A 21,538-nucleotide genomic window follows, 5' to 3' on the forward strand; every position below is an offset into this window, starting at 1 on the left:
ATCAATTTCATTTCATGTTTGTAATATCTAGATCATAATAAGAATTTTACAACTTCCTGCAATAGATTAGAATGTATGAGCATGTAAATATCATAAATTGCCTGTTTCATATCATTTTGCCTCTATTTTTTAAAAATTCATGAATGAAAACACGAATGGCACGTGCACCATTCTAATAAAAGGTGATTAAATCCTAAGTTGACGATTTGTATCAATGGCCATAGTCAAGGTGTGAACAAAACTTAGGATTTTCATCTTTTATGGAATAATAATGGATCCACGCTGGATCTTTTTCAAAAATCATCATAATTTCTAAATATTTTCTTTCTTTATCAGATTTTAACTTAAAATTAACTCAAAATATATATCAATGGCCATAGTCAGGATATATTGAGAGTTAATTTCATTTTAAACTCTATAAAGGCATCAAAATATATTTTATTCTTCATTTGAATTTAAATATGATTATTATATAATACATTTTATGACCATAGTCAAAGATGTATTACATCTTTAATCTTATTTCAATTCACTTAAAGAATGAAATATGCTTTTTCAAAACCAAATCTCAAGTTCTTTTAATTCATTAATCATTTAGAATATAATTACATCATATTTTCAATTTTTTTTTTTAAATCCAAGTGATTTTGAGATAATTCTTCAAATATCTTCTTCACTTCTCAAATCATTCTTCAATTCTTATTTCAAATTCATCTTTTTATCTTCAATTCTATCTCATTTCAAAATTCAAAATTCCATTTCAAAGTCCAATTTGACTTTAAAATTTCAACATTCACTTCTATATTCCAAATTCAACTTCCAATTCAAAAATCCGATTTCAAAGTTCAATTCAACTTTGCAAAATTCAAATTCATTTTCATTTTCATTTTCATTTTCATTTTCAAGATTCGATTTTAAATTCAATTCCATATCCCAGATCGTATTTCAAAGTTCAATTTAAACTTTGGATTTTTCAAAATTTAAGCCCACTTTCAAATTCAATCTGGATTTCCAAAATCCATATCCATCTTCAAAATCTCATTTGGACTTTCAAAATCCAAATCCATTTCAAATTCAATCAGGATTTCTCAAAACCAAATCCATCTTCAGATCTCATCAAGATTTCCCAGAATCCAGATCCATCTTTTAATCCTATCTAGGATTTCGAATTTCAGATCCAATTCCATTTAAGATTCCAGATTTCAGATTCAATTCCATATTAGATTCTAGACTTCGAATTCATTTCCATTTAGGATTCTAGATTTCGGATTCAATTCCATCTTGGATTCCCGACTTCGGATCCAATTCCATTTAGGATTTCAGATCTCAGATTCAATTTCATCTTGGATTCTAGACTTCGGATCCAATTTCATCTAGGACCTCAGATTTCAAATCCAATTCCATTTAGGATTCCAAATTTCAATTTCAAATTCTATCTTGAATTCCAGATTTCAAAACCAATTCCATTTTCAAATTTCATCCGGATCCAGTCTCATTTTCAAATTTTATCGGGAATTCAATTCCAATTCAATTACTATTTCATGTTCTAAATCCAGAACTCAAGACCAAAGATCCCTTTTCAAAATCGATCCAAATTCAAAGTTCATCTTGAATTTGAAATTTCATTCTTATTTCTAAATTCAATTTCTAATTCTCCTTTTCTCTTCGTTTAAAATTTACTTTGATTATCCTAAGACTTAGAATTTCAAAGTCTCTTCTTCTAAATCTATTTCAAATTCTGAGTTAGATTAAAAAATCTAACTTTTTCAAACCAATTTTCAACTCTTTGAATCATTTCTTCACTACATTATCAAATTTATTTCTGAATCACTTGGAAAATCTCAAAATTTCTAAACTATTTTTCTCAAAAGCATACATCTTTGCATTTGCATTGCACAAGCGTGATTCTTTGTGCATTTTTAGACTTAAAATAAATTCTTAGACAATATTTAGGCAAAGAAAAAATGCAAAAATTCGATCATTGGTTTGATTACCTCTGGTAAAGGCACCATAAATGGTCGAACCTCGTACTGATGAGCGAATCACGTCTCTTCATTGTCTCACAAACTTTCAAAATGGAGGCGAGTAATTTTCAAATATTTTCAAAATTAAGGTCAAGTGAGAACTTTGCAAAAGAGTTCCGCTCTCTTTATTTCTTTTTTCATTCTCTCTTATTTTCTATCTTTTATTTCCCTTCAAAAAGGGAATAGAGGCTAGAGAGGCAAAGAAAAGGGAAAAAGAGAAACAAGAGAAAAAAATTTGCAATGATCACACGACCTTATCGATGACACTTGGGCCAAGCCTAGACTTAAAAGCATCGATCTAAAATCGAGGCTTAAATGATTTTTCTCCCAGACTTAGACAAATTTTCGAGAAATATCTCAAAATGGCTAAGTGTAAAAATATGTGATATTACATTATAGGTTCAGTCCAAAGTGTTCAACCTTTGAATTGGGCTCAAAACCCTTATTTTGATCCAAATAATAATATCCAAACCCAAAACAACTTAATTGGACCTGGATGAAGCTCGAGTTCCAAACTGCACTGGGTCAAGACCAAACTCAAACATATTTTGGATCTGCATTGGAGTTAAACTAGACTTATCCCCCTCAACTTTAAATCCAGTATATGACCCAACGCATTATGAGTCTGATAAATCATTGTGTTCTCGATCCGATCACGAATTAACCGAACCTAACCAAGTCAAAATTAACTTAAACTCAACCCAATCTCCTAAATGAGCTACACCAACTAAAATGTTATCCAAAACCTACCAATACCCATGCACACCTATTCACTACTTAAACAAGCCTTGAAGTACCCTTTTGACCCAAGTGAAATCATTTTTTATTAGATCAATTATATTTGGATCCAGAAGCCTTCACAGTTTGACCTCTCTACCTTATCTCAAATATGGCAAGTAGATTCATTTAGTATTATGCTATACCAATCATTAGAAAGCAACATGGTCCATATAATCTCTTTATTTGGATAGTTGATAACATGGATATTGTCGTCATCAGTTTCTATGGATCAATGCATCAATCTACACCCGTTAGAGAAGACAACACTTTCGTGGTTCTTACAAGTTGAGTGAAATTGGAAAAAATGAAAGCAAACCAGACTTGAAGCTGAAGCTGAGTCTTTTTCCAACCTATGGAGAATGATGTTGAAGCGGAGCTGCGTGCAGGCTAGGTTCATAAGTGATCCAAGATCCAATTTGATCCGTACTTAGTATTTAGAATTTAGATTTGTGTTTTAGGTTTACTTTCATATTTGAATCTTATCCAAGGTCCATCATAGGGTTAGGGTTTTATTTTCTACTTGTTATCTAGAAAGAATTAGGTTACAGAGTTCGAATGAGTTATACTTTTCTTTAATCTATTCTTTCCCTCTTGCTTTCTTGTCTTTTTCTTGTATTTTTTCTCGATTTCTGTGGATAAGAGTTGTGTAACATAGATTTCTTTCATAAATTGAGCTCTCAATTTACATCAAATTCTTGCGTAAATAAAAAAAACAACGATCATTCAATTTGCAAAATGAGAGTTCGTTTTTCACCACTCATTTCCCCTGATGTTTGGTTAGCCAATGCCAACGGGATTCATTCTCTCATTTGCATGAGAGTCTGAATCTCGTGATATATTGACTTTGTTTACGTTTCTTCAAGCTTGATTTAGACGTAAGTTTGCAAATAGCAGGAGCATTTGAAGCATAATTTGGCAACGATCAGAGAGGCAACCTTGAAGCTGTTTGGATCACATTGTTTATGGTTTCGAGTCCCAAACCCAAATGCAAGAAGGCTAGATCCCATTAGGCCAAAAATTTCGTTATATGTATCCATCTCCAACTGGCCTTTGTATCACGTACAAAACTGCGCATATAGCATATAATTGTTGCCTAACCAACACAAAATTTGGAGTATGAAAACAAAGGAGATGCAATTGGTTAAGTTGGGTTGGACCTGATCCGATCCAAGTTGGACATGATAGGACCTGTCTTCAACAAAATGAAATAGGTCCCATTAGTCATTTGGTTTGGATTCATAATATTCAAGATGCATGTTGACCCAGTTAGATTTTGATAAATTCTAAATCAAAGCCAGATCCAACCATGCTTTAATTAAGGTCAGGCACATTTCAAAATAAAATATCAAACAATTACATTTCACCAGGTCAGGTATTATGCTTGATCGATATCCAAACTCGAACCTAATTCTGTTTAAGCTAGGTGAGGTGGATCTGGATGCGGTACATGCACCTTAAAGTTGGACATCAGAGATGGATCAACTGGATCTGTTGCGAGTCCAACCCATTGAAAGGCTTATATTAGGTCTGCAAATGGATAGGAAATGACCTATATCATGCCGGATCCAAATCTGAATCCAAAATCCAAATAACATACCTAAATCAGAATTAGATCCAGTGAGGTAGGGTTGAATCCAGATAAAAATTATAACTGATAATACTGGATCCAGTAAAAAAAAAGATTGAATGCAAGTTCTTTCCATGTAAAAAAAATTCCAACAAGATGACATTTTGATCCAAATCTGAATTAGATCCAAACCAAAAAACTATTCCAAATCCAAAGATATCCCGTTTAGCAAACTACAATCCCTTCCAAACGCTAAGATCCGAATCCGAAAATTATGACGGGTTCGTATTGGATATTTGATTACATGTGGTCGTTTGAAGCAATCGACTCAAGAAGCTAAATGCTAAACGCCTAAAATTGTTGGATGCTTCTGAGAATATTTTTCAGACGATCGGGGGCTTGAAACTTGAACTTGAAACATATTTGCTTGACGTAATTACAAGAAATCAACATAGGTATTTCCGTCATTCAATGTTGGCCCTCGACACGTGGACTACGTTGGCCTTTGCAGCTGCCACCTTTGCGGAAAAGAAAAGGTGGCAGAGATGAAAAAGGAGAGCCGCGAAAAGGGCAAAGACTTTCCAGGATCCGTGACCAACTGATAAAATATTAATTTATCATATTATTTCCTTTCAATTTTCTGCTTACCCTTCAGGCGACCAGCGACTCTAAATAGGCCGGCACTTGTCTTTTAGCGCTCTTTGTCGTCTCCCGCTCGTTCCTGTCTAAGCAATCCAGAGAGAGAGAGAGAGATCCCCACGCCTTAGAGGGGTATGTCCTCCTCGGTCTCTCGTTAGATTAGCGTCTCAAGCAATTGAAATTCTTCATATTCTCTTCGTCTTTTTTTTCTGATGCAAATTCGAGTCTGAATCCTTCGTCGTTTTGTTTCTCTTGGCGAAATGCTGTCTCTGATCGATAGGCTATAGGTGTTTGATCTTTTTTCGTGCGACTCTCTCTATCTGTCCCTGCATCATTTTAAAAAATTTTTGGTTAATGGAGCGAGATTCTTTCGACCTCTTCGCCTTTTGATGTGAATTCGATCTGAATGCGCAATGCATTTTAATTTCTGTTGAAGAATTGTTATTTTTTATCGTTTTCATCCCATGCATGATTTAGTTTACATGAAATTCGGAAATGGTGTATGGATTTGCGTTTGATTAGCTTGAATTAAATTTGAACTTTTTTTATGAATTTTACTTTCCTTTCGTCAATCACGAGCCTCAAATTTTGGTTATTTAGTTTTAATTTGTATGATGTTAGCATCTGTTGAATTCGAGCTTTAAATTTTGGTCATTTAGTTTTAATTTGCATGTTGTTTCCTGCAACTGAATATTTTCCTCTTCAGTTTTCTTCTGAAATCATTTTGATCATGATTTGTGTATTCGATCATTTGATACGATCTTATTTTAATTTAGATTTCTAATTGTTTCTTTTTCTTCTGCTACATATATGAAATTGCTACACCTTTTGGATTAAAGTTATTTATCAGCACCAACTTTTGGCTAAATAGGGATAAACAAAGCTCTATCCTGCCTTTGTTCTGCTTCCAGTTAGCCGGTAATGAATTAGCTGGCTCTTGGGGCAGAAAATTGGAAGCGATTCTCGTAAATATAGCAGTAAGTGATTTGTACATTGGAAACCGCACCATAGGATGATTGACTAAATGTATGAGCAGACTACGTTCCTCTTACAGAGTTTGACAAAAGTGCAATTGCTCTACTTTACTTCTTTATTCTTTGTTTAATAAGTTACAGAAATATTTTCTCTAATTCTTAATTTGATTATCTTACAATTTCATTATTTGTTTCCCTACTTTTGGCCAACATATGTATTTACACATTCTATTATATATGATATAAATGTTATATATGCATTATGGTTGACTTATAACACTCTTTGCCTCTTTCTTGGCTACCTTATATTGGTCTCTAATCTGACATATTATTTATCTTTTTCTATTGTTAGAACATCATCCTTGATCGATTCTTGAACTTCTTTACCACTGAGGCTTCTTATATGCACAAACACCTTTTGCACCTAGTGCTAATTATACAACATGCTTAATGTACTTGTCATGTGCCTCCCAAATTGGGTCTAAATCTGTCATCCAATCCAATGTTCCTTGTTTTGCAACTTCTAACATTCTTTTGTTTGTTTACAGTATTATCTATAGGGTCTTACTATCTAAATACTGGCGCTTAGAATTTTTCTTCTTACGACCTAATTTTTATGTCTATGTTTAGAGCTAGTGATCTATGTTGTTTAATAATTAATTATCTTGATATGACCTAACAATCGTACACAATTGTCAATTCTAGATCTTCTCTTATCTTTTATACTGAAGGTATTGTGTATAATAGAAGTGTGTACTTGTTATTGTGGCCCTCACTAATGTGGTTAACTCATGACCCTTTAATACTTCTCTGCGTGTACAGTGTCTGAGAAACTTGGTTAAATAGTCAAACTGCATTTTAAAAATATGCCATAGATGCAACATCAATACATCTCATGACGGTTGGGTTGCTTCTTGTTAACTGTTTGTTAAATGGTACTGTACATTGATGCCATTATTACCATGTTTTGAAATTTAGAGAACAGTCAATCCTGAGATCATAATATGCTATGCAAGAGTTACCCATTAGGTCATACAAAATGTTCATATTTTGAATCATTTCTTCTTCGTCTGACACATGATAAAAATGTTTTATTCCAAACTACTGTGACTTATGTATTTAAAATTCCTTTTGCAGGGTTAAGTTCATTATGATATATGGGAATTCCAGGTCATCTTACACTATATGATTAGTAATTGAAGATATATATGGGTCTGGTGGTTCTTCATGATGTACCCTTACAGCATATCTTGCACCACACTATCATTACTAGGAAAAAAAGTTACCAGACACCAAACCACCACTTGAGGTGGCCTCCTAATTTAAGAAGTCCTTCCAATAGAAAGCGGTAGCTACATAATGCTCATGTTTTCCTGACCTGTTCTTTATTTTCCAATGTTTCCCTTCTAATATTTAATTATTGCAGCAAATTTCTAGGCAAAGGTGCTGATGTTGGTGTATCGAGACTTCTGGTATCTGCAAGCAGGGTATGAATATAAAATTCATTAGATAACAGATTTTCTCCATCTCTTAGTTCAGATGAAGATCATGTTCTTGAATTACTATTAACAGGGAGATTCAAAAGATAATCTGGCAGATTCCCTTCTTGAAGAGGATGGAGAGGCCTTGTCCACGGGAAATGGGGAATCATCGGAATTTAGTCATTATGATTTATCAGCAACAAAGGTTGCTCTGGCAGAAGCTAAATCCAGACTAGAAGCTGCAGAAAATGAGAAAGATCGGTTGATTGAAGAGCTGGCTTTTTCAGAAGCTAAGCAACAGGAATATGCTGCTTCTCTACGTCATAATCAAGAAGTAGCAGTTTCTGAACTTGAAGCTGCCAAATCTATGTTCAATCAGAACCTCCAACAATCACTGGATGCGAAGTTTGCACTGGAGTCCAAATTGATTCTTGCAAAACAGGATGCTATTGAACTTGCACTGCAAGTTGAGAAGTTGGCAGAGATTGCATTTCAGAAAGCTACGTCTCACATATTAGAGGATTCTCAGCAGAGAGTCTCAGCTGCTGAAACATCTACTGCAGAAGCAGCATATCATATAGAGGAACGGATCAGAAATGCTACCGAGGCAGTGATATCATCTATCATCAAACAGTCAGAAGATACATTCAGCAAGGTCATCTCGGTAACAGAACAAGCCAGTCAGCAAGCAAAAAGTGCCATGGCTACATTCTCAGGGGAGATTCATGTAGTAGATGAGATTGTGCCTCTCCAATATCTTAATTTGCAACTACAGAACACTGTACGTGATCTAGAGAATCAGTTATTGATTAAGCAAAGTGAGGTTGAAAAACTGAAATCAGAATTAGGAATTGTTGAAGCAAAAGCTAGTAGTGCAGACGTCCGTGCAAATAATGCAGAGAAGGCTCTGATTAATCTTCAGGAGGCAACCAAGAGAATGTCTTCACAGCTGCAGGAGGAAACCAAGACAATGCTGGAGAAATTTAAGCGTGCAGCAACAGGAAGGGAAAAGACAATCACCAAGGCTTTCAAGCTTGAGATGGAAAGTATCATGTCTGCTGTCGATGCAGCAAAAATGGCTATGCATATGAAAGATGAAGCCTATCTGCGAAGATGTGCAGCTCTTGAACGGTCTTTGAGGACATCTGAGGCTGCTTTAAGTGTCTGGAGACAGAGGGCAGAATCAGCTGAATCACTATTACTGGAGGGAAGAACCCTTGATGGAATTGAAGAAGTTGCTTTTATGGTTAACGGTGGAAGAATAGATTTCTTGACTGATGACGATTCCGAAAAATGGAAATTACTGGCAGATGGTCCTCGAAGAGAGATTCCCGACTACATGGCTCGCAGAATTAGGTCTATCTTGCAAGGATTTCCTCCTAGAAAAGTGAATGTTTCTGAAGTATTGACTACTGATTATCCAGCTTTGAGCTTGCCCAACCCTGATGAAGTATGGTCCATTGTTCAAGAAAAGCCAAAGCAGGATGATGTTCTTATCAAGCACGTTGCTGAGAAGGAAGCCATAGAGAAGCAACGCAAGGCACTAGAACGTGCTTTACAACGAAGAACAATTAAAAGGCGACTCCCTGAACAGATAAAATTAGGTCAGTTTTCTCATATTGCATTACCACTAAAAGATGCTTATGTTTATCATAGTTCTTGCTTCTTGTTTGGCTTTCTTTTTCATGTAATTTTGTTAAAGGATATTTTTTCCATTTAATGCAGAGCCTGGAACTGGCACAGGACGTGAAATAGTGGTTAGTTTTCTTCTTAAACTATGGTAACACTTTGTAGGGATTCAAAAAAGAATTGAACAAGAGACTATAGATCTTCATTACATCATTTGTATATTTTTGTGGGATATCACTTAAAATAGGATAGAATATGATTATTTCTTGTTATATGGTTGATGCTGGTGAATGTACTTTCAACTGCTCCCCTGCAATACCTGTAGTTGTTTGATTCTTTTGAAACTTTTGTCTGCCTACAAAATTTGCAACCCTTGATGTGTTGCAAGGATAATACATATGTGCATTTTGTGTTTGGTGTATGTGATGAGAGAGGGAATGGTTAGTTAGAGGCCTTTGCAAGATAAGTTGTTTCCATGAAAAGCATGCTATAGGTCATATCAATAGGACCAGCACAAGCTACACTATAAATTAACAAGAGATTCATTTTTGGATAAAGACATATATTCATAAGTTATTTATTATTCATCAGAAAATTGTGAGAAGAGCATTTGACAAGTGAACCTAGATGTACTCTGAGATGACTTGGATTTATTTTTCCAAATTAAATTTTCATTGCCTTCAAACACAATGGTTTGAGTATTATCTAACCATCGGTTCATTAAAGGGTGAAATATAAAAAGAAATGAAAGAGAACAAAAGAAACACTTCCACTTGAGTGTTTATCGATAATCAAGCTTTTTATGTATGTGTTGAGAATGCCTTTATTCCAATCTTCTCTTCTACAAATTAATGTATTTCTGTGGGAGCCCTTTGATACTAGATGTTTCTTGGGAATTCTTGATTATTTTCTTGCAATTTATTTCCCCATTTTAGTGCATGCAATTTATATGGATCACCAAGTGGTTTATGGTCGGTCACCCACCCATGTAGTTGACCTAGCACCTGTGTCCGATATCTCAGACCCAGCCCCAGACGTATTTGATGCCGTCGAATATATGCGTGATATCCACAGACAGGTCCGAGCCAAACTTGTTGAAAGCTACGAGGCCTACAAAGCTTTCGTAGATCCAAGTCGTCGTGATGTCCAGTTTCAAGTGGGTCAGTTAGTTTGGGTTTACTTGCATCACGAGCGTTTTTTCGTAGGTACCTATAACAAGTTGAGTCTTAAGAAGTATGGTCCTTTTAAGATTCTTCGGCGATTGGGTCTGAATGCCTACCTCCTTGAACTGCTTGAAGATTGACACATTTTGCCTATTTTTAACGTGTCTAATCTATATGCTTACTGTGGAGACAACAAGTCGTCAGAGTCGACTTCTTCCCAACCAGGGGAGAGTGATGCAGAGCAGGACCCGATTGGGTCTATACCACGTGACCCAGGCTCGGCCCGGGTGCCTGATCCACTTCCAAGGATGGACGATCGGACCTAGGAGCGGGATCCGACCACAGGTAAGGTGACCCGATGCAGGGACCTGCTGCGTACCTATTCCAGACGTGCGCAGGCCTGGACGACACAGACCCAGCAGCATCGAGAAGATATCTCGGGTCCAGTGTCGGACCCGAGACCCGGATCCAGCTGACGTCTATAAAACCCTATTCTAGGGTTGCGTGGGGGCAGAGAATATTCAACTTGCAGCAGTTTTTTCTTTGTTTGTTTTTGTCAGTAGTTTTCCCTTAGTTCGTTCTCCTTTACATTCTCATTATTTGTTTTCTTATTTCCGGTTAAGATTGTTCCCAATGTTTGATTGAATTTCATTGAAATAAAAAGAATAAAGAACCATTGCCATCGAATTCGGTGGCCATTTCATTGATTCCTTATTGTTCATCGCACGGCGTGGAAGTCGTGCCCCTCGGTTCAGCACACAAGCACACGTGAAGGCCGATACCTCGCTGCATCAATTTTCTAAGAGAACCTCCTTGTATTATGACAATATGTGTAACGCCCCGAAATCTTAACCCAATTTTTTGAAGATTTTTTTTTATACAGCGGAAACCAATCATACCATAGTGCTAAGCATTCCAAAACATTACAGGTGGAGCAAGACCAAAACATTCATTTCATTTCAATATCAATGAAAATTAAGATAAGAGTTCTCACACTATCCTTGGAACAATAAATCTAAAATCTCGATCGAAGCCTCATCCCGAAGCCGCTCCTAACTCCAACTCTTCACCTGAAAATTTATAGGAATTAGACTACAACTGTCTAAGTAGGAAATCCGTAACTTTTAATGTGGTACATCATCAATCCGGTATGTGATATGGGTGTCATATATGATTTTCAGCACGTACAAAGATAAGTAAAGGTCTATGCTACGACCGTCAACAATTTATCAGAAGTTAACTGGCAGGTAACATTAATAGCAACATTTATATATCCCACAACCACAATATAAATCCACACAATTATTCAGAAAAATGCAATTATGACAATTCATAATTCAGGTACGCATTCATACCACAAGGTACATCCATTATGCATAAAGAAACATTAAACCATACCATGATGCACAATTTTTAGTACAAGACGTTTAACATACATTGAAAGTTAAACATCACGCATCCACCAAACATATAACAATTAAGAAAACAGATAACATATGCATGTTCTAATGCATAGCAGGAAAATGCATGACTTATGTGTAATGCATGAATCATTTTATTATCTTTCCTTAAGTTTCACTTTCCATATACATGCCCTATTAAATGCATATAATTTAAGTTTCTCTTTTTAATTACCGTTGCCCGCGGATACACCAAACGGGTACAAACCCCAAGGTCAAGTAGGTTCCCAGGGTAGCTTAACACACAATTTGTATTTTATTACTGGGTTTCAACTTAGCCCTCGACCGAATCACCTTCGGAACATTAGACCTTCACATCTAATGTCGGGGACATAAGGGACACCCTGAAAAGAAGTCGCCGTGTGTATGGCTGACCCGATCCACTTATATAATGGATCGGGTCCAGATCCAATTATTTTTAATGTAAATTAGCATGCTGTTAAGGGGTATTTCTGTACCCTAGTTGTATTCACTTAACTTTAAATATAATGAAAGGTGCAGTCACGAGTGATGCACGACCTTTCTCTGAAATCCCTCTTTTTTTTTCTCTCTCTCTCTCCCCTCTCTCTCTTTCGCTCGATGGCAGGAGAACGAGGGCTCCCCTTTTAACATGGTATCAGAGCCTGTTTAGAAGGCCACGATCTGCTGAGTCTGATCGAGTCTTCTCCACCCACGATCTGCCAATCACGATCTGTTGTTTCTTCAGCCACGATCGAGTTTTCTCCATCACCAGTCTGATCGAGTTTTCTTTAGCCACGCCTGTCAACCAGAATCACGCCTGTTCCATTCCAATCAGGCGAGCCAAGCCTATCACGTCTGTTTTCTTCATCACGCCTGTCAACCAGGCCACGATCTGCTGAGTCTGATCGAGTCTTCCTTCACCATCCTTCAGCCGAGTACATCTGGAAACGCAAAGTGCAGCTTTCTTAGCCCTCTTTCTTTCTCGCTGTGAGAAAACTCAACATCTGTGGTGACGTAAATCTCTTTTTATTTCAGAATCACTGTGATTCCTTTGATTTTCTACAATCTGCACTTCTGAAATTTCTATTAATCTGTGATTCCTCTGTTAATCTCTGCTGTTTTCTCTGAAATTCTGCTGTTTTCTGAAATTCTGCTGTTTTCATTCTGAAATTCTGAAATTCTGCTGTTTCCTGACTGCCGAGTATCACCTGGTACATCAGCCTCTTAGCCGAGCTCTCTGCAGCACCTAGAAATCACGTGAACTTGTCTTCCAGTTCACCTGTCAACCGAGTGTCCTGTTAGCCGAACCTTCTGTTTTGCTTTGTTTCTTTTTATATACCTAAGTGTGAGTTCAGATTTTCCCTCCAATGGATTTTACTCATGGGCAATCATGTCTGTCCTCAAGTTTCCTCGGTCAACTAGTTTCCGAAAAACTGAATAACCTCAATTTCTTAACCTGGAAAAGACAAATCATCCCATTTATAAAGAGTCATGATCTCTCTGGTCATTTGGATGGATCAGTTCCAGCTCCTCCAGAATTCCTTTCGCAGGAAAAAACGGATGATAAAGGAGAACAATCTGTTGTTCTTCACAAGAATCCAGAATATGTTGCTTGGATGAAAATGGATCAATCGCTAGTGGCATACATCACTTCAACTCTCTCACAAGAGGTCCTTATTGCTCTTCCTGATGATTGTTCGGCCAAAGAACTGTGGGATACGCTAGTTCAAACATATTCTCAAATTTCTGAGGCAAGAATTATGTTTCTTAAGCGAGAGTTTCAAATGTTGAAGAAAGATTCCATGTCTATCATGGAATACCTGAATAAAATGAAAAGCATCACAGACTAACTGACTGTTGTTGGGTGTCTTGTCAATGAAAAAGATAAAGTTCAACAAACCTTGAGTGGATTGGGGCCAGATTATCATGTTATGACGACAACCTTACTATGTTTACCAGAACTTCCAAAGTTTGAAGATCTTCGTGCGAAATTATTACAATATGAAAATGACTCTGAAAGGATCTTCTGAAGATACTCATGGGCATTCAGGAACACAAGATGTGCTGGCTATGGGAATAAGTTATGGTCGAGGACGAGGAAGTTCTTTTCGAGGAAAAGGAGGCCAAGCAAGAAATACCATGGAGGTCGTGGCATACTTCCAACACCCAATATACAAGGACAAAGACCCACTCCCACATGTTTCTTATGCAACAAGAAAGGGCACATTAAAGCGAATTGTTGGTTTAACCCTCAAAACAAAGGGAAAGCTCCACAAGCAGAAGCTAGGAAGGATAGAGAAGTAAAAGAGTTGCTGCTAGCAGCCTTGGCAGGATTGAATATGAAGCAAAATGACAAAGGAATTTGGTATGTCGACTCCGAAGCAGCTACTCATGTCACGGGTGATGTAGGTAAACTCTTGACTCTCACTCATTATGTTGGTAAGAATAGCATAGTCATAGGAGATGGATCTCATCACACAATCTCACATACTGGAAATGTCATTATACACATGTCAAAGTCCTCTCTTAAACTTCCAAGTGTCATCCATGCACCTAATATTCAAAAAAACATTGTTTCTGTCTCAAAACTTGTTGATGATGCTAATGCTTCAGTTGAATTTACTCTCTCTTCTGTTTATGTTAAGGATCTTTGCACGAGGAAGACATTCGCTGAAGGAAAACGATGGGGCAATATGTACATCTTTTAAGAAGATCCTTCCTTCATTCATTCCAACTATTCATCCTTGAAGCCTCACCAACGTCAATCTTTTGATCCTGATTTTATATTTACTATTTCTGAATGTAATAAGCTAAGACTTTGGCATAGTCGTCTTGGCCATTGGGGTCGCCATTTTATTGAAAAACTTGTCTCGAATAATCTCATCCCTAAGTCCAGTCTGAGTTCAGAAGTCGTTGATACAAAGTGTTCTAGCTGTCATTTATGTAAGAGTCATGTTTTACCATTTACTTTCATTAATAAAAGAGCTTCAAGGCCATTTGAGGTCATTTGTTCAGATGTCTGGGGTCCTGCCCCACTTCTCTTTCTGGCAGTAAATACTATCTTATGTTCATTGATAGTTACTCACGTTATACTTGGATATTTTTTATGAAGCACAAATCAGAAGTCTTTGGATTGTTCCAGAGATTTCATTCTTTTGTTCAAAATCATTTCTCTACCAACATTCTCAATGTAACGCCCCAAAAATCCAGGACTTGTAACTTTTAGAATAGTTTAGAAAGCTTTGAAATTATACAATAATCAGAGTTTAAATAATACTTCAGCGGAAAATGATATTTTTAAAACCACAAGTCAATGGACCTTGAGCGCATTACAGCGTAAACTTTCCTTTGTCAAATCCCGCACAACCATTGAAACCAAATGGTTTAGAAATGAAGTTTCAATAATTGAGAATTCGTTTGTTGAAACCAAGAAGAAGCTTACTAAAACAGTTTTATTAACTCACGATTTAATAAAAGAGAAATTTTGAAACACACTTTATACCAAATTTACCAACATGTCCTCAGGAGCGAAACGTCAGGGAAAGAGCTCTATCTTGAACTCATCACGCCATTGTGCCATCGCAGACTGTATTACCTATCCATTACCTGCCCATAAAATGGGTCAATTTCGCTAAAAACTGGTAGGTGCACAGACATGACAATATTGAACATAATTAAGCAGAATAATTTAATATGTCAAGTACACAAGCAATTATATAGCAATTTAATTTCAACAGATTCACAAAGCAACTATCATGAGCACAATGCTAAAATTATTATAAGCATTTTACTGGCACAAGTAGGCTAACTATTACAAGCAAAGAACTGCATAAGAAATACAATGCTTCATCAACCACACACACACAATTCCATAAGTACTGAACCTGTTGTACACTATAACTTTCATACGTGCATAACTGAACACATTGTGTGATCGGGTTTAAATTATGTTTCGATATTAACTGGCCAAGCGGGTACGCACAAGGCACGACTCTAGAAACAACTTAGACTGATCCGGGGGTTTATTATGCTATGTATTTTATGATAACCCGGATAGCTGACTGAGTCCGCACCTAAGGGGACGGTCGGTGACCAAGAGAGGAATCTCCAAAGCAGCATAAACAATGGATGCATCCCAAACATGGAGAGCTACCACCTAGGATAATTATGGTAGTCTCATTCCCCTAACTCCGATGACTGGAGAAGCCGAGTCTTTTGCTCGTAACTGCCATTAATGGCCTGTCCATCGAAGTTTTGTACCTTCCTGTCCTCTCCTGTCAGCGATTCGAATGAGTATATCAGGGGTAGTTAACTGAAGACTCATTCTACATACTCTGGTCTTTCGACCAACTCGAGTATCTTGCCGGTGAAGGCGAAAACATCACTTATTTAGGTGATCACAACATTTTGTTATTTGCACTCATCGAGGCTGCCACAACTTACTCATTCAATCATCGCAACGTAAGAAGACGTACTTGTCAAAAAGTACGGTCCTATTTGTCAAAAGTACGACTACGATGAAAGGTAAATGGGTCCACAAAAGAAACCCCAACAGATATTATCTGCAAAGGAATTAATACAACACAGCCTGGCAAGATAAGTCTTGAATTCACTTCAACAACATTTTTCATATTTCATGATGCAAGGTCATCTCGAATCTCTTGTCCGATCAACAAAGTAGTTAACATGTTGTGCATGTCTAAAAGTACGTTATACTGAACAAGGGAGGTCTGTGGGCTTCTCAAAAGGAACACCCAACACACAACTTCATAACGATCCAAAGAATAAAGGAGTGCTCATTTGACACGATTCATCCTTAAAAGCCATGTAGACGATGGCCTGAACCCTAGAAATAGAGAAGAGAGAGAGAAGAGAGAAAGAGAGAGAAGAGAGAGAGACAGCTGCAAAGAAAACCTCAGAACTCATAATACGATTAGGGCCTCTCTCTATGTTAAATAGAGAGAGGCTTAAAGACCTAATTACAATACAGCCCCATTATAAAGAACTAAATTACAAAAAGCACCTTAATGAAAGATGACTCTACTTAAAACCACCTATTCTCAACACTCCCCCTCAAGCTGGAGCATAGATATCGATCATGCTCAGCTTGTCACAACATTTTGAAAAATTTGGTCTGGCAAGAGGTTTTGTGAACATATCTGCAACTTGGTCTTCCGACTTTAGATATTGGGTAGTGATATGACCCGCTTGAACCATATCCCTTACATAGTGGCAATCAACCTCAATGTGCTTTGTTCTCTCATGAAATACAGGATTGTTCGCTATATATGTTGCAGCTTTGTTATCGCACATCATGGTCATGGGAGAAGAAACCTTCACCTGGAGATCAAGAAGCACAGTACGAACCAACATCAATTCAGCAGCTGTTTGGGCCATAGCCCGATATTCTGATTCTGCACTAGACCTCGAAACCACATTTTGCTTCTTACTTCTCCAAGAGATTAAGTTGTCTCCCAGGAACACACAAAATCCTGTGGTAGATTTTCTATCTACTACAGATCCTGCATAGTCAGCATCAGAATAGGCCACTATATCCAGAGGTCCACCTTTCTTGAACAATAACCCCTTTCCAGGAGAAGATTTTAGATATCTGAGAATCATAATAGCTGCATTCCAGTGTACCTCAGTAGGTTTGTCCATAAACTGACTGACTTTACTCACTGCTAAAGCAATATCTGGCCTGGTCACAGTTACATACAGTAGTTTCCCAACTAGGGAGCGATAGCTTTTGCTATCAACCAGTTTTGACCCTTCTTTAAACAACTGAACTTTATGGTCCATGGGAATATTTGCTGGTTTAGCTCCCAACATTCCTGTTTCCTTTAATAAGTCAAGAACATACTTTTGTTGAGACAAAACCATCCCTTCACGGCTCCTGGCAACTTCTATACCCAGAAAATACCTGAGTGAACCAAGGTCTTTTGTAACAAAGTGTTTGTGAAGATGAGCCTTTGTGGCTTCAATAGCTTTCACATCATCACCTGTAAGAATGATGTCATCCACATATACCACCATAACAACTATGCCAGAGCTAGTTTTCTTTATGAATAGTGTATGATCTGCTGCTGACCTATTAAAGCCAAAACCTGACATTACTTCAAACAACTTCTGAAACCATGCACGAGGACTTTGTTTCAAGCCATAAATTGCCTTTTTCAATCTACACACCTTCCGACACTCCCCCTCAACCTCGAATCCTGGAGGTTGTTGCATGTAAACAGTTTCAGATAGGTCCCCATATAGAAATGCATTTTTCACATCTAATTGAGACAGGCTCCAACCATGCTGCACAGCTACTGAGAGAACAAGACGAATGGTACCCATTCGTGCAACAGGAGAAAAAGTTTCAAAGAAATCAATACCATATGTCTGAGTATACCCTTTGGCTACTAATCTGGCCTTGTACCGTTCAATGGAACCATCAGATTTGTACTTTATCGTATATACCCATTTGCATCCAACAATGTCAACATCTGCAGGGGAATCAACTAGGTCCCAAGTATGCTGAGATATTAAGGCATCCATTTCTTCTTGCATAGCCCTCTTCCAGTGAGTATGAATCTCGGCCTGCTGATAGTTCTGAGGAATAACTTCAGCAGATAAAGCTGAAATAAAAGATTTCATCTGATTTCCAATTCTGGCTTCAGAGACAAAACGAGACATGGGATATAAAGTACATTGTCGTGTCTCCTTTCGTAGAGCAATCGGCCTGTTATCATCATCATGAAGATCATTATTGTCAGTAGAACTTACCTCAGGGGAAGAAGAGGGAGGCACTTGAGGAGGTGGATCTCTACGCACATATACCAATGGAGGATTATGAAATCTGGAAGAGGATGAAGTGTGGTTCGGGAATGAGGGCACGAATTCCAAGGGAAAAGGGGGTATAGGTAATGGGCAAGACTCAGCTGGATCAACCTGCAGCGGGGAACCAGTATTAGAGTAATATGGAGTGGATTCCAAGAAAGACACATCCGCAGTGACATACTCTCGGCGAGAAGTAGGATCATAACATCGATATCCCTTTTGATTTTTGGGATAACCTATAAATATGCACTTTGTAGCTTGAGCAGCTAATTTATCACGGTCAGGGCCAAGTTTGTGTACAAAGCAAACACATCCAAACACTTTGGGCGAGAGGGAGAAAAGAGGGGTATTTGGTTTTAGGATATGAATTGGAATTTGATCACCCACAGAAGAGGAAGGCATGCGGTTGATCAGATAGCAAGCAGTTGTAATTGCATCTCCCCAGTATAACGCAGGAACATTTGATTGGATCATAATGGTCCTGGCAATATCAAGTAGGTGACGATGTTTTCGCTCAGCCACCCCATTTTGTTGAGATGAATAGGCACAGGAAGTTTGGGGTTGGATGCCACTATCATGGTAAAATTGTAACAGACTTTTTGATTTAAACTCGAGAGCATTATCAGTGCGAACAATCTTGACACTGGATTCAAACTGAGTCTTTATTTCAAGAATTAAAGATTTGATAATATTTGGAACATCAGATCGTTCCTTTATTAAAAACACCCATGATAACTTAGAGAAATCATCAACAATAACTAGATAGTATCGACACTGAGTCCTAGTAGGAATCTTACTAGGACCCCATACATCTGCATGAAGAAGTTCAAAGACTTTATTACTAGACTGACTCTGACTCGAAGGGAACGAACTTCGATGATGCTTGCCCAGCTGACATGCTTCACACTGAAATGATGCAGTGGAGGGAATCTGAGGAAAGACCGAACGAAGCTTTGACAATGAAGGATGACCAAGACGACGATGCCACTGAACAGGACTAAATGAATGGTCCACTGCTGCATGCACAGTACCCATTGGATGATGTAAGTAGTAGATTCCATTTTCTTCATAGCCTCCACCAATCTTCTTCCCCGTCAGCAAATCCTGAAAATGACAACCCATTGGATCAAATATTACTCTACAGTTTTGTTCTTTTACAAGACAACTCACAGAAAGTAAACTCTGAGGAAATTTTGGGGCATGAAGAGCATTTTTCAACTGTAATGAGGAGAATATAGAAATATTTCCCTGACCAACAACCGGGGAGGTACTCCCATCGGCTAATGAGACTCCAAGCTGAGCCTTAATATCCTTCAAATCTGAAAAAACAAGTGAATTTCCACACAAATGCCTGGATGCACCAGAATCAATAATCCACTTACTGTCAGTCGGATGAAGAAGATTTCCGGTTGAATAGGCAACACCAGCAACAGGAGAGGTAGAGCTCAAAGGACGAAGAGCTATCAGCTCATCATATTCAGCACGATTGAGGGTTATACTACTGTCACTTGCAGAAATATTGTCTTGTGCCTTTGTTGCCTCGAGAGAAGTAGTATTAGCTCTAGGAGCATATGACTTTGATGAAGATGAGGTTGGTCGGCCATGCTTATCCCAGCAACGATCTTCTAAATGTCCAGATTTTCCACAGAATGTACATTGAAGCTTTCCTCTGCCTCCCACACCTCGGCCGCGACCTCGTCCTCTGATGTTCTGAAGATTTCCACGTCCATAACCAGATGAGACAACTAAGGCAGAAGACTGAGTCACAGGCTGAGAATGTGGAAGAGATATAGCAAGTCTGCTTAGACGATTATATGCCTCAGCAAGAGTAGGCACATCCGACCCAGTCAACATTTGGACTTTTGCAACAGAAAATTCTGAAGATAAACCTCTAAGAAACCTAGCAACCATAGTTTGTTCTTGATGATCCTTTTGTTTCGAACAACAGAGAGGTCTGTGAGCATTAAGTCTTTCAAAAGCAGCTTTTACGGAGGCATAGTACTGGGCCAAGGTTTGATCTCCCTGCTGTAAATTGTATATTTCCTGTTCGACTTGTAGGATACGACTCACATTAGTTTCTTGTGAGTATGTATCTCGAAGATTGTCCCACATCTGTTTGGCGGTATTATAATAAATTAAACCATCTGCAATATGGGGTTCGACACTATTCATAATCCATGACATGACTATGTCATTATCTTCATCCCAAGTAACATATTTTCCCACCTTTTCAGTGGGTCCATCTTCCAACAAGATATGTTTTCTACGATGTCCAGATACCGACATCATAAATGTTCTGGACCACCTGACATAGTTGGTTTTATTTAACCTCACAGACGAGCCGTACGAAAAGGGATTGGCAAATGCCTTATATTCTCCCATATGTTCCAATTTTGAATCACCTTTCGAAGTTTCAGCCATACTGCAGGTAAAAAAACTGGACAGTCTCCACACTATCCAAAAAAAACCCCGCGTGTTACACCCACACGCCAACTGATATTCCAACCAGCAGTTGTTCACTTACGAACAACAATAAAAAAAAAACCCCACTACAGTAGTGAGCAGCAGCCCACAAGCAGACAAATAATTCAGCACTTCAGTGATTCACAACTAACACGACTTCTGCATATGCAGAAAATTTTTTTCATAACAGGGGCAGCTCCCCAGACCTATACAGTTTGACAATACGTCATTAATTTTTCCCGAGCAACACCACTAAGAGTTGGATTGCTGGAGAGAAAAAAAAATAAGCAGGAAGTACCAGCACCAATCAAACTCCACACAGCCACAATATCACCAATCAAACTCCACACAGCCACGATATCAAGATACACAAAACATTTTCAGTGCAAAGAGTACCAGCACCAATCAAACTCCACACAACCACGATATCAAGATGCACAAAACAGGCCCCCAACCATATATAAAATCACCAACAGTAATCAGACTCCCAACAGCAATCAACTCCCAACAGGTAGCCACGAAACCGAGACAGTAGGCAGTCATGAAATGATAAAACAAGAAGCTGCAAA

The 21,538-nt window shown here is 37.9% G+C and overlaps 1 protein-coding gene across 3 annotated transcripts in view; it reads left to right on the forward strand.

The window, feature by feature from the left end:
• Positions 1–5,081: 5,081 nt before the first annotated feature.
• The window catches only part of LOC149818814 (uncharacterized), a 250,458-nt gene continuing 234,001 nt past the window's right edge, over positions 5,082–21,538 (forward strand). Inside the window, exons 1-6 of one of the 3 annotated variants that reach the window (XM_089984378.1) lie at positions 5,245–5,297; positions 5,850–5,987; positions 7,122–7,332; positions 7,411–7,471; positions 7,557–9,069; positions 9,191–9,222. In XM_089984378.1, the coding sequence (XP_089840504.1) occupies positions 7,193–7,332; positions 7,411–7,471; positions 7,557–9,069; positions 9,191–9,222 (1,746 nt within the window). In that variant the 5' untranslated portion in view covers positions 5,245–5,297; positions 5,850–5,987; positions 7,122–7,192. The other 2 variants (XM_089984377.1, XM_089984379.1) reach the window with 2 other exon arrangements.

This window comes from Nuphar pumila, chromosome 13, assembly GCF_984573655.1.
Source record: "Nuphar pumila chromosome 13, dmNupPumi1.hap1.1, whole genome shotgun sequence".
Classification (NCBI taxonomy): Eukaryota; Viridiplantae; Streptophyta; class Magnoliopsida; order Nymphaeales; family Nymphaeaceae; genus Nuphar; species Nuphar pumila.